The sequence below is a fragment of the Sceloporus occidentalis genome, unplaced genomic scaffold (assembly GCF_023333645.1).
Source record: "Sceloporus occidentalis isolate IW3139 unplaced genomic scaffold, rSceOcc1.0.p SCAF_212, whole genome shotgun sequence".
NCBI classification, from domain to species: domain Eukaryota; kingdom Metazoa; phylum Chordata; class Lepidosauria; order Squamata; family Phrynosomatidae; genus Sceloporus; species Sceloporus occidentalis.
This window is the reverse complement of record NW_028317192.1, coordinates 739,403-753,580: the sequence shown is the minus strand read 5'-3', so window position 1 is coordinate 753,580 and position 14,178 is coordinate 739,403. Positions and strand designations below refer to the sequence as shown.

General features: G+C 42.8%; 1 protein-coding gene across 2 annotated transcripts in view; it reads right to left on the bottom strand.

Annotated features, from left to right (window-relative positions):
- Positions 1 to 14,178, bottom strand: part of LOC149277523 (vesicle transport through interaction with t-SNAREs homolog 1A-like) — a 114,404-nt gene that overhangs the window by 65,133 nt on the left and 35,093 nt on the right. For both annotated transcript variants that reach the window (XM_089502777.1, XM_089502778.1), the window contains one exon: positions 3,894 to 3,978. In XM_089502777.1, coding sequence (XP_089358903.1) covers positions 3,894 to 3,978 — 85 coding nt within the window. The remainder of the gene's footprint in view (positions 1 to 3,893; positions 3,979 to 14,178) is intronic.

Here is a 14,178-nt window from a genome sequence, read left to right as displayed (position 1 = left end):
ACTATTTTTTAGGCTTCACAGGGAAGGAGATGACTCTCTCCTTTCATGGTACGGATTCTCTTTCTTTAATGCGAAGGTCCTCTCCCCACAAGCAGCAGCCACGATACCAAACATCAATTTCCCGAAACAAAGACAATATTTTAAAAATGTATAAAAATGGACAATCCGAGATGGTCTCAACAGGGTAAGAATTGGCATATGGACCATGACGGGCTTCTCGTCTGTTAATGTTGTTCAAAAATCTATCTTCATCTAACTCGATGGATATCGCTCAAGGGCGTTTGTTTGACCCCATGGGCTGTAAGCCGTAAACATGGATGCCTTTAATTACCACCGACTGACAAGATCGTGACGTAACACATGCCCTGGGATCCTATGGATGCCGGCACAAAGAGACCTTTGCAGTTGGCACTAACTTCTGCTCTTCAATTGATCGGTTACTCTAGACCATGTTCTCATTGCCTAGTGTCTTCTCAATCACACATCTTGACGGTTCTTAAGTCGTGCCGCGTCAGCATGCTTCCCTACAACGTAGGATCCGTCTGACGATATCATAAAAGTTATAATAGTAATTCTATTAGGAATATTCATATCACCAGCCAGCAACATCAACAGAATGAGTGAACCCACCAAAGACGACTCTCTACGGGACGTAAAGCATGGAGATGGAGACCAAACCGTGGCGTAAAAATCCTTACTTCTCAATCTATGCAGACGCAACAAAAACAGAGCCCAAAAGTCCGCCGAGTTCACACTTATGATGGGTTTTGTCTCATCAGCCGTTATCATATCTTCTTCTAATGCCGTCTAATTGGGATATCCCTCGTCTAGTTGGGTTCAGATAGATTACCGTCATCCGGCTAATTGTTATAATAAAACACTACAAAGACACAATTACGGTGAGAGGTTTTAAAAATAACAATGTCCCAATGGGAAAACTCTGATTTACTGCAATAAAGTAAATGTTAAGCCCGCCAATAAACACCGGGAGGTTAATTCACCAACGTGTAAGAGCGACGGCCAACTCGACTACACGCTTAACCCAAACTCAACACTTGGAAGACGAATAGGAACGATATCTAAAAACCTTCACTACTGTCTCTGAAAAATACGATCCAATCAATTGTCCAATCATCAGAAGGATTCTATTGGTTGCTATGGAGGAATCCACATTATTACCAGCTTTTATTTATATGGCGCCAACAATTTACGGAGCACGTTGACCCAGAACCTCTGCTGAAGAATACAGTATGTCAGGGAGGCACCCGGGACCAGGGACCAGAACAAATAAATAAATAGAATACATAAAAATGTAAAAAACTAAAATAAAAATTAAATAAAAAAAAAAAATTATAAAAAATAAATACAAATTTTTAAAAATATGAATGTTTTTCTGTAATTAAAAAAAGAGATATAAAAAAATTTACATTACAAAAATCTAGCAAAATTCCCACCGCCTGTCCGTACTTATAAAGTAAATGCAGTAGTTAAAAAAACCTCTTAAAGATTTTCATTGATTCTGCAGCGCCGTACAGCAGGGTTGATCGGGAACATATTTTTTTTTGTAATATACATCTGTTACAGAGATGCGGACGGCTTTACTTCTTGTCTGATTAATTAAAGACGTGCGGACGGCTATAAAAGCGCAGCTCTCGCCGGTTTGTTACACCAGAGAACTTTCTCCTGCTCCTTGGTGTCCCCTCAGAAGAATCTCGCGGTCCCCCTCAGCAGGGATATAAATATTTTTCTCATCCTTCTCACTTACGATTTCCACGGCAGACATTCTTTTTCCTCCCATCGTACCAACCTTTGAAATTAGAAACCTACCATGCTGTTCCCTGTCAGATGTGATTTTTCTATCAGAATCCGGGTAGAATTTTTTGTTACTTCAGACGTTGGTGCGAAGGGAGGAAACCTCGAAGGCCATCTTTGAAAACTGGATTCAAAGTTAGAAAAGAAATAAAAGGAGGGAGAGAAGTGCGCACTTTTAACTCCAAACCGGGCGGAGCGGAAGGCGAGATTCAAGGCTCGGGAACGCACTGATACGAGGACTCCAGCTGCAGACAGAAATTGCCTTTTTTTGCTTCAATTTAGTCCGGTGGGAATGTGAGCGCACTGCTAGTGCCAGGAGTGACTCCAGTCGGTACAACGCAAGGCGCGAGCTACTTCAACGCAAGCTCAGAAATACACAATATCGCCCAAATATATACGCATAGCGTTAGAGCAGGGAATACGATTGGTCATTTTAATATAATTATTTCAGACGCCTGTTATTTTTGGGGGGATACGATAATAATACTCATCGCTACAAACTTGATAAACATACAGCCAAAAGATGAGTTTGGTGGAGTTGTCGCTCTCGACGTCCAGCCAGCAGAAAATAAACTATGTGTGGATTTTGTGAGGCAGAGAAAGGGGGCGGGAACTTAGAGGAACAACATGGCTGCCTGCATGGAAGGACTCCAGACACTTAAAATATTAAAAACAAAAACACGTATATTATATTTGTCAGTGGAACTGTTGGAATCAAAAAAACATATTTTAATATCACGAGCCAGGCTCCAATCTTTGTGTTATGCTAATCCTCAGTGTCACTACATAATACATTTGGTATATATTTTTTTATTTTTTTTTAGCTTTAGACCAGAAACATTATTCACAACAAAATATGTCCATTTCAAATATCTGGGCCTTAAAAGTCACTATTCCTATAGTCCCGACTAACATGTTGGGTTTAAGCAACAGATCTATACTAAATAAACCTAAATAAACACTGGTAACAGATAAATAAGATATACAGTATATGTGCATTACAAACCCTCTCCATGATTATTCCTCCCCATTAAGTTATCTCTCCTCTGCTATTAAGCTGCTGATTGGCGATGATCGGTTCAGGCAGCCTTTGTAAGTGAGGGAAGAGAGTGGAGAGGATTGTGTACAGGAATTTTGCCGACTTTGGAGCTTTTCAATTCAACCGCATACTATACGTCTAGAATAAGGGGACAATCACCAAACCATGGGAAACCCGCTCCAAAAGCGCCATTTTTAAACACGTTCCCTCCGTTCCTGCCAATGCCTTCTCGCAAAGCCTTTATGTAAAAGGGGTCGGAAGGCAGCCAGGGCTCAGGGGTAACTTTGCCACTAAGGTGTCGGTTACCTAATTCTACATAATTGCTCCAAAGACGCATTAATTCCCATTTCACACAAAAACGCCCCAGGCACAGGTACTGCGGGCTGAAAAGACCCCAGCGAGATACCCTCTGCCCAGTTTGTGAAAAGGAAACTGATTATTATTACTATTATTATTATAATTATTATTTACTCGTTTATATTGTGTGCCATCACACGTTCAAGTCTGTCCAATCTAACCCCCATATGCACGCCTAACTTCACAAATACACATAAATCAACCTTACCAAGAAAAAAAAAGAATTTTCTAGAATATCTCTTCCCCTGGATTAAAGCAGAGACCACCCAACGGCGCGTCTGGATGTGACCCCCCTCTGCGTTAAACAGCTCATCGCGTATTCCATATTTCTGACTTTTTACACAAAATACGCCAGGCATAAGCCCTGCTACCCGCCGGACGTCAGTAAAAGCCTAGCAGGTTCCGGAATTTATTATTATTAAAGGAATTTGAATAAATTCCCAGATTTCTTCCTTCGGAATTCTAGAAACGTTTCCAGCGCGTGTCAGAGCTTTTTAACGGGAAACACAAAAGAGGAACGGCAGAGATCTGGACGCGCAAATAAGCTCCCAGTTGTCCTCCCGATATGTAAACCACGTCTCGGGCTGCCGTCTCTGCCGAGCCTTTGATGTGAGCCAGAAATGTCATATGTTGTAAAGACCGCTGTGCGTCAGGCAGGCAATTTGCTTGCGAGCGGAATCCTTACCGGTTTCTATTGCTACTTGGTAACCGGCCTCGAGCCTGCGCGATGACCTTTCCAGCCGCTCGGTGTTATCCAGCAGATGTGCCCTCTGCAAAAAAAAAGATAAAATTATATATATTATATATAAAATACACCTTTAAAAGGGATCAAAAGCCGTCAGGTGAGGTTCACGGCTGTAGCTTTTTTTTTTTTAATCAATGAAATGTTTTAATCTAAAACACGGGTGGAACGAGACGTCTTTTAAGGCATTACAAGTTCCCCCCGCGGCTTCCGATCGATACGTATGGTGAGCGACGGCCTTCCAAGGCTGGGAATTAAATCCTTGGGCTGAACGGAAATTTTAAAATGCGCTTTCTGTACATACGAGCGGGGGTCTCAACAGACCACCGAGCACAGCGTTCGCGGAGCCGGCACTGGAGATCACCGGATGGAAGCATTTCACGCGCATGGAGACGCATTCGGCTGACCACATTTTCAGCATTTTAAAATAGGGGAGGGGTGGGGAAAGGTGCAAATGCTTTTGGGGGGATTCTGCTGGATTTTTTGAAAAATCCCCACGAAAATGTAAAGGGGTCCCGCAGCGGACGTGGCGGGAATGGCTGGAGAGCCCCTTTAAGCCGGGCAGCAGCTCCTTTGATTTCTGCAAACTATTAATCTGCGGTTTGCCAGCAAGAAGGCGTTTAAACTCTGAAACAAGCAGGATGAGGTCAGATCGTTCACATAATCACAGGAGCGTCTCTTTGATAATTAAACAGCTCATTAATATTCATAATAGAACGATGGAATAAGTCAGATACATTTTAACCATTAATGGAATAAGTGGCTTCAGATCCTTGATGAACGCGAGGAGAGGCGCGCATGGTATACCTTCCAGCGCTTTAAACAGCCAAAGAGGGCACATTGGTTTTAAGGGGTGTGGTTTGGGTGTGGCTACTTGTGTAACCAGGTGGGGCATTTAGAAGAAGAAGAATAATGGGGTTTATTTACCCGTCTCCTGCTGTTTCTATACACATTATCGGAGCTTTTTGGGCCGTAGAACCCTGCGATCCCCTCATACCCAGCAAACATTCTGACCTCCTAGAAAAGAGGGGCATCAGGGGAGGAGAGAGGGGCATCAGGGATTTGGGAGAGGGGCTGGCCAAATTAAACAGGGACACTCGGAGAGCATGTGCTTTAAGAATAGAGCGTGATAGCGTAAGATAGAGGGTGATAGAATATATTTTCATCTTTAGTACTTAAAAAAAAAAAAAAAAAAGGATTTTTATTGCTTGTCACAGGTTTTAATGTATTTGTTACAACACGATTTTAGACCTCAGCTTAGGCTCTGGGCACTCCGGGCACTCCGTCAGGTGCATGCTGGGATATATCAGCTCATTACAAGAGACGGGGAATAAATACATGTAAGTATAAATTTCTTCAAAACTGACATACGGCTCATTAAGCTGCTAAAATCTTTGCATTTTATATGCTTTACGGGATGCGTCTATTTTTAGGGGACTGAGTCACTTTAATATCTGCGTCTCTAGATGGTGCACCTCGTATCAGATACACCGATGCCAATAGAATAAACCCTAATAATTACAATCCGTTCATTCATTAGGAATGCTTTCCAGGCCGCGGCAGCTTCTAACAGAGGCGAAGCCCTGCAAAATGAGACATTTCTCAAGAATTTAATCAAATCCACTCGGCATGATATGAAAAGCCCCGGCATCTGTCTAAGCAGGAAAAAAGAACACTAATTGGCTTCGCTGGGGGTATAAACGTCATGCACCCACAATACAAAAACTATCAGGCTAAGGGGCTCAGATTGCAAGCTCTTTAGCTCATAGATTCCATTGATTTTTTTTTTTACCCCAGGGTCTATTTCATGATTTGCACCCCTTCTGGCAAAGAAAGAGTTACAAAGATCTGTCAGCTAGTCCTTCTTAATTTCAAACAAAAAGACTCAGTCCTCGCTGTCGTCCTGAAATACTATTAGGACGACCGTGATATTTACATGTGCAACCGTTCCCAATAGCGTGGGGCTAATCTGATTGCTAGCTCTTTGCCACAAGGGCAACGGGAAAGGATTCCGGTCAACAGAGCCAAGATTAGCATCTGGCCTGGATTCAAAGAAAATCATGAAATAGTTTTGTCGGATCCTTTAGATGTAGGGACTGTAAGGAGCGCTGCGGAAATTGTTGGCGCTAAATAAATAATAGTAATAATAATAATAGTAGTAATAATAATAATGATAATAATAGTAATAATGATAATAGTAGTAATAGTAATAATAATAATAATAATAGTAGTTGTAATTATAATAGTAGTAATAGTAATAATAATAATAGTAATAATGATAATAGTAGTAATAGTAATAATAATAGTTATAATGATAATAATGATAATAATAGTAGTTGTAATTATAATAGTAGTAATAGTAATAATAATAGTAATAATGATAATAGTAATAATGATAATACAAGTAATAGTAGTAGTAATTATAGTAATAATAATAATAACAACAACGTGGGAAGCCTAATATTGTATCAAGTTTCTCACCCCTGCTTTGTGTTGCGTTTCCAAAACTAAAGAAAAATATAAAAAAATAATCATTCTGCCCGTTTCCCCGTTTAACGACCCGACAGATGCCATTTCAATGGAATGAAAAGAAAAAGCTTAACGCTTTCTAATAAATAATAACAATAAAACTAATGACGGCGATGAGAACGGAGGCGTTGCGCGTTTAATGCGAGTGGATGTCTATGGGAACACGGCCCCCGCAGCTAATGAGCCCCTGCGGATCGCAGAGACGCGAGCTGTATTGACACGCACACTTAAGTTAATGCGGCTAGACCAGTGCCTGCGAGCGCAGGCAGGCAGGCAGGGAGGCTGACAGAATCTCTTGCTTCCATCTTCAAAGCGACCAAGTGATTAGTATGTTATCATTACCATTCAAAACGTGATTTTCCTATTCCCTTCTGGTGGAGGTGACACATTTCTGAGAAGCAGGCAAGACCAGGGAGGCAGCTAAAGCCACATCAAAGCGTCGCCTTGATTTCGTCTCTTCTTCTCCCGTGTGCATGCGCGAGCGTGCCGGCCGGGGAGCGGGAGAGAGGTAGAAAATCATTAAAACAATACATTTGGATAAGCGCAGATAAGGCCCGCGGTGAAGGTCAGGGTTTTTGGGTTTTTTTTGCGACGACGAGGACCGGTAATTGCTTTCGTCGGCAGATTTAGGCAGGACGGGTCTGGGCTGAAGTTCAGGAAGAACCGGGGAGAAGGAAGGCCGACGTGGCCCGGCGCGATTCCGGTATTAGAACAATAAAAAATATGTTAATAAGCTGAAAATGGGTGAAAGCCAAATGGACGCGACTCTTGGAGGGGGCGCTTTGGACTCATGGGGTACCCATCGCCGAGTCTGGAAAAAGCATAAAGATACCAGACAAGCCAAATATGCTAAAATACATACTACTGGCTGCTAGGTGGCACCAACAGCGTCCGTTGCGCTGTACAAAGACGCAACGTGCGGAAGGTCCTGTTCAGTACATGCCGGGGACAGGTTTAATTACCAAGGGCTGCCATTTTGGAAATCAGTGGAAGATTTTAGGAGATCCCTTTAAATCGTTAGTGCCGGTCTGGAAGTCACAGGGGTCCCCCTCGTAAAGAAGAAGACGGAATAGAGGGCAGAGCTAAAGAAAGAGTCCATGTCTGAAGCCTCCCGGGTAGACGCAGGGGCCGCAGGTCTGCGTCGGACCTCTTAGACCGGGTTATCAGACGTTCCACGTATCTACCGCCTCTTAGTAACCTTAAACTTCAGATTATATATCTAAAACCACATCACGGAACAAGACATTCATCAAAAAAAAAATACTACAAAAAAGCAGGACTTAAAAAAAAAAAAAACTGAACTCTACGCCGCTCTCTTTGGCAGATAACTTCTGGTTTGGAAAAATGATTGTAGAATGAAAGAAAAGAGCGTTTCTTGATATATATATTTTTATACATATATATATATATATATATATATATATATATATATATATATATAGTGACTGGTAGAGCGTCAGATGGAGCGAAACGTAACCATTAGGTCTTCACAGTCATCCCTCGCTCTTTTTCTTTGGGGTGGAGGAATGAAGAAAGCGGCTGCGGAGAGCGAGGTCATTAAGCCGGTGGACTGCGCGGTGGAATTCTCTGAGCCGCTCGCTTAAAGCCTTTCCCGACTCGATGCGTTCTGATCTGCCTTTCATTATAAAGAAACAAAAAGCGTGGCAGCGGAACGCGTCGGCTCTGGCGCAGACTCGGCTCGTTTTATCCGGAGGCTTGACTTCTTCTTCCCTCGTCTTTGTGAAGAGAGAGACAGGGAAGGTGATTTAGTCTCCCGGTGAAGTTGAAGACGCGGCGGAGGACGGGAGTTCTGAGAAGTTTCGAAATCTCTTGCCGCTTGAGATTTCACTCTGGGGGGGAACATGAAGGTCCTCTGTCAGGATCCAACTCGAGATCTCTGGAATGAAAGACCCACGCTAACTGTACAGCTCATCCGCGACAGAGTCGGTGGCACCGCTAACGACGGATTACACAGAGAACATCTCTCCGTGATTAGCTCCTGACAAGCGGAGAAAGCTTTCCCACTTATTTAATTCCTTTATTGGCACAGCGCAAATTATTCGACTTTTTTTAGCACCCCCTCCAGTAAAAAAATTTGACATATATCTATATTATATATATATATATATATATATATATATTATCTATATATCTATATATATCTATATTATATATATATATCTATATCTATATTATATATTATATATATATATTATCTATATATATATTATCTATATTATATTATATATATATTATCTATATTATATTATATATATATTATCTATATTATATTATATATATATTATCTATATTATATTATATATATATTATCTATATTATATTATATATATATTATCTATATTATATATATATTTTTTTTTTATATTTCTGCAAAAAACAAACCCATAGGGGCAAAGCAGAAAAAAGAAAACCCTGCGCGTGTTGCACCTCCAGACCCGGGGCCGCAGTTCCATTTTGGTCTAAAACCTCGTTACTTGCGTATTTTGACAGCCAGAAGGAATCCGGTGTAAGAAATACGAAAGAACCTCCTGAAGTGCATTTTACAGACAGTATCAATAAAGCATAGCTGGAAGAAAAAAGGGTAATTGAAAAGAATTTAAAGAGGAAACAATACAAAAAATAAAATATATATAATATATATCCCCGGTATATAGTAAAGTCATGTCATAAGGGAAAAGGTTATTAAAAATAATTAAATATTATATATTTATTAAATTATATATTTTTCTTTGAAATAACAAAATCCCATGTGTAAAAATAAACATTGAAAAAAAAAAAAAAAAAGATATTTCGCTGTTCACATTGGAAGGAAAAATGGTTCTAAATTGACCTCTATAATAAGAATGGATAAAAAAAAAAATAATAATAATAACAACAAATAAATCCAGAATATTGGGATGCTATTGCCAGATGATGCACTGGCTTCTCTTTGACTGTAATTCCCATCATCCACGAGATAGACAAAGGCTGCTTTGCAACGAGTGGACACCCTAAGTATGTGGTTTATAGGAAAGCTTTACGGGTGAATGTATTTCTTTGCGCAGCTGGAGGTGAAATGTCATTGATGAGAAGATATACAGCGACCCGTTTGGACCCGGTAGAAATGTAGCCCAAACAGTCCAACATCAACCAGCAGCCAACCAAACCGGCCGGTAAACGGGCTGTAACATGAACCGTACGGTGACCGCAGGAAAAGGACATCCATCCGCTTCCATCGCACGGCGACACCACCGTCCTCCGCCAACAAACGTATCCGATGAGCATCCAAACATGGAGGGATCCCCAAACTGATCCAGAATCAACACATAATATCTGAGCAACAAAGGATCCATCCACAGAGGGAAACGATAAAGACATTTTCTCACTGAAAAACAAGGTAGGAAACAGAAAAAAACAGAACCATCTGACAGATCGGCCCCATCCGGCCCCCGTCTAGTCGCCCGTTTCTCCTGCTGTAAAGACTCAAACCTTAATCAGTCGTTGGTCTCGTCTTAGATTCAGGAGCCGTATGCCTATCCAAATGCGTGTTTAATCCCCTCACTGTGTTACCCTCTCCCACTTCAGCTGGGAGGCTTTTCTACTTTTGTACTACCCTTTTAGTAAAGTCAAATTTTTACAAACTTCGAAACAGTAAGGCGGAAATACGCATGTTTCCAAAGTGCACTAATTGTGTAAGATTTCCCCAAACGACATGCTTGGCATTCCGGATATCCCGGCTCGGAACACCTTTCACAAAGCCCTGGGTTTTATGTGAACGGGGAAGCCGGCAGTCTCGCTACGCGGTTAATTCTCCGCGCTGGTCATGTGACCGTCCGTATTTCAATACTTGTATGAATATAAAAGAAAAAAAAAAAAAAAAAGAATATAAGGAACGTGTGTTTTATTCATTAGGAATCCTAACACCGGCTTTTGATTCGACGAGGCCGGCGCCGGTTATTTGTTTAAGATGAAAGACGTATCATTCTTACAAAAGGCAAAGTAGATATAACTCGCGCTTTTAACTGCTTTCACCCAGAAAATAATGGGAGACTTTAAAAGGATGAGTCTCGGCTCAATTTCCAACGTGGAAAATTCTTAAGAAGCGTTAATACGTCTTCGCCGCTCCTTCTGGCAAAATAATGTTGATATTGGCTTATTTAATAAAACTGGCCTAATTATAATACTTTAATACCAGGACGGGGCGCGTGCCTATTACCCCGCTAACAGACTGTAAAGGAAACCCAGATTTACTCATTTTCACTTGTTCTCACCCCAAAATGCTGTGTCGCAGAACATAATATACAGACCGCTAGATAAAGGTCCCTTAGAATAGCCCCATTTGCACTTGCCCCTCTCCCTATCCACCATGTAAATCCCGCACCCCTATTAATTTCAATGGGAGCGCTTTCCGGTTACCTATTGGATGTTTCAAGCAGCCAATCGCTGACACGAAATGTCGGGCCATGGAGGAAGAGGGCAGCTGCTTCAACAGGGCTGGAGCTTCTAGGTCAGGTTTATGTTTAAAATGTCCTCGCAGAATTATTATATGTGTTCTTCTATAGTGGGGGCTTCAGGGACATTTGGCTGTCCCTTTAAGGGTCTACAAGCTGGTCCCTAAAACATGTTGCCCACGTTGTGGTCCTAGCCGTCAGTTTAAAGCCGAGGCTCTGAAACCAAATCTCCATGAAAACGACTAATTAATAGGCAAGCAGCATCTTATCAGGGTGTTTAATACAAAACCCAGCCACACATCCCAAATGTAAAGTCACAAAAAGTATAAACTATAAAACCAAGCGCATCTTCAACAATATAACCCAATCATAGAATTCCAGTTCAAACAGAATAAAGGAAAGGGCATCAAACTGCGACGTTATGGGCCGAGCACTGAAAATGCAGAGATTAAGGAGACGTTTTACAATACGGGCAATTTTATCCAACCTCGTGTATTTAAACTAACGATCCAAACCGTTACCGGCCCCCAAAAGAGACGGCTGGAAACCGTGAAACACGGACAACTTATCTGGCCTGAAAAACCTGATCAAAGCAGAATATGGAACACTTTATATAGTATAACAGTATATATATATATATATATACCCGCTACCGGTGTAAAGTTTGGGTTCACTCAGCTGTTTTTATGGAACACAAGGACATTTCTGTAATATGGCTGTAACATAATTACAAAAAGGGGTTCTAACCATCAATCAGCCTTTTAAACTTGGATCAGCGAACACAACGTGCCATTGGGACACAGGAGTGATGGGAGTGATAAAGGGCCATTGGAACACAGGAATGATGGGAGTGATAAAGGGTTATTGAAACACAGGAGTGATAGGAGTGATAAAGGGCCATTGGCTCACAGGAGTGATGGGAGTGATAAAGGGCTATTGGAACACAGGCGTGATGGGAGTGATAAAGGGCCTTTGGCTCACAGGAGTGATGAGAGTGATAAAGGGCCATTGGAGCACAGGAGTGATGGGAGCGATAAAGGGCCATTGGAACACAGGAGTGATGGGAGCGATAAAGGGCCATTGGAACACAGGCGTGATGGGAGTGATAAAGGACCACTGGAACACAGGAGTGATGGGAGTGATAAAGGACCACTGGAACACAGGAGTGATGGGAGTGATAAAGGACCATTGGAACACAGGAGTGATGGGAGTGATAAAGGGCCATTGGAACACAGGAATGATGGGAGTGATAAAGGGTTATTGAAACACAGGAGTGATAGGAGTGATAAAGGGCCATTGGCTCACAGGAGTGATGGGAGTGATAAAGGGCTATTGGAACACAGGCGTGATGGGAGTGATAAAGGGCCTTTGGCTCACAGGAGTGATGAGAGTGATAAAGGGCCATTGGAGCACAGGAGTGATGGGAGCGATAAAGGGCCATTGGAACACAGGAGTGATGGGAGCGATAAAGGGCCATTGGAACACAGGCGTGATGGGAGTGATAAAGGACCACTGGAACACAGGAGTGATGGGAGTGATAAAGGACCACTGGAACACAGGAGTGATGGGAGTGATAAAGGACCATTGGAACACAGGAGTGATGGGAGTGATAAAGGGCCATTGGAACACAGGAATGATGGGAGTGATAAAGGGTTATTGAAACACAGGAGTGATAGGAGTGATAAAGGGCCATTGGCTCACAGGAGTGATGGGAGTGATAAAGGGCTATTGGAACACAGGCGTGATGGGAGTGATAAAGGGCCTTTGGCTCACAGGAGTGATGAGAGTGATAAAGGGCCATTGGAGCACAGGAGTGATGGGAGCGATAAAGGGCCATTGGAACACAGGAGTGATGGGAGCGATAAAGGGCCATTGGAACACAGGCGTGATGGGAGTGATAAAGGACCACTGGAACACAGGAGTGATGGGAGTGATAAAGGACCACTGGAACACAGGAGTGATGGGAGTGATAAAGGACCATTGGAACACAGGAGTGATGGGAGTGATAAAGGGCCACTGGAACACAGGAATGATGGGAGTGATAAAGGGTTATTGAAACACAGGAGTGATAGGAGTGATAAAGGGCCATTGGCTCACAGGAGTGATGGGAGTGATAAAGGGCTATTGGAACACAGGCATGATGGGAGTGATAAAGGGCCTTTGGCTCACAGGAGTGATGAGAGTGATAAAGGGCCATTGGAACACAAGAGTGATGGGAGCGATAAAGGGCCTTTGGCTCACAGGAGTGATGGGAGTGATAAAGGGCCATTGGAACACAGGAGTGATAAAGGGCCATTGGAACCCAGGAGTGATGGGAGTGATAAAGGACCACTGGAACACAGGAGTGATGGGAGTGATAAAGGACCATTGGAACACAGGAGTGATGGGAGTGATAAAGGGCCTTTGGAACACAGGAGTGATGGGAGTGATAAAAGGCCATTGGAACACAGGAGTGATAAAGGGCCATTGGAACACAGGAGTGATGGGAGTGATAAAGGGCCATTGGCTCACAGGAGTGATGGGAGCGATAAAGGGCCATTGGAACACAGGAGTGATGGGAGCGATAAAGGACCATTGGAACACAGGAGTGATGGGAGTGATAAAGGGCCATTGGAACACAGGAATGATGGGAGTGATAAAGGGCCATTGGCTCACAGGAGTGATGGGAGCGATAAAGGGCCATTGGAACACAGGAGTGATGGGAGCGATAAAAGGCCATTGGAACACAGGCGTGATGGGAGTGATAAAGGGCCTTTGGCTCACAGGAGTGATGGGAGTGATAAAGGGCCATTGGAACCCAGGAGTGATGGGAGTGATAAAGGACCACTGGAACACAGGAGTGATGGGAGTGATAAAGGACCACTGGAACACAGGAGTGATGGGAGTGATAAAGGACCATTGGAACACAGGAGTGATGGGAGTGATAAAGGGCCATTGGAACACAGGAATGATGGGAGTGATAAAGGGTTATTGAAACACAGGAGTGATAGGAGTGATAAAGGGCCATTGGCTCACAGGAGTGATGGGAGTGATAAAGGGCTATTGGAACACAGGCGTGATGGGAGTGATAAAGGGCCTTTGGCTCACAGGAGTGATGAGAGTGATAAAGGGCCATTGGAGCACAGGAGTGATGGGAGCGATAAAGGGCCATTGGAACACAAGAGTGATGGGAGCGATAAAGGGCCATTGGAACACAGGCGTGATGGGAGTGATGGGAGTGATAAAGGGCCTTTGGCTCACAGGAGTGA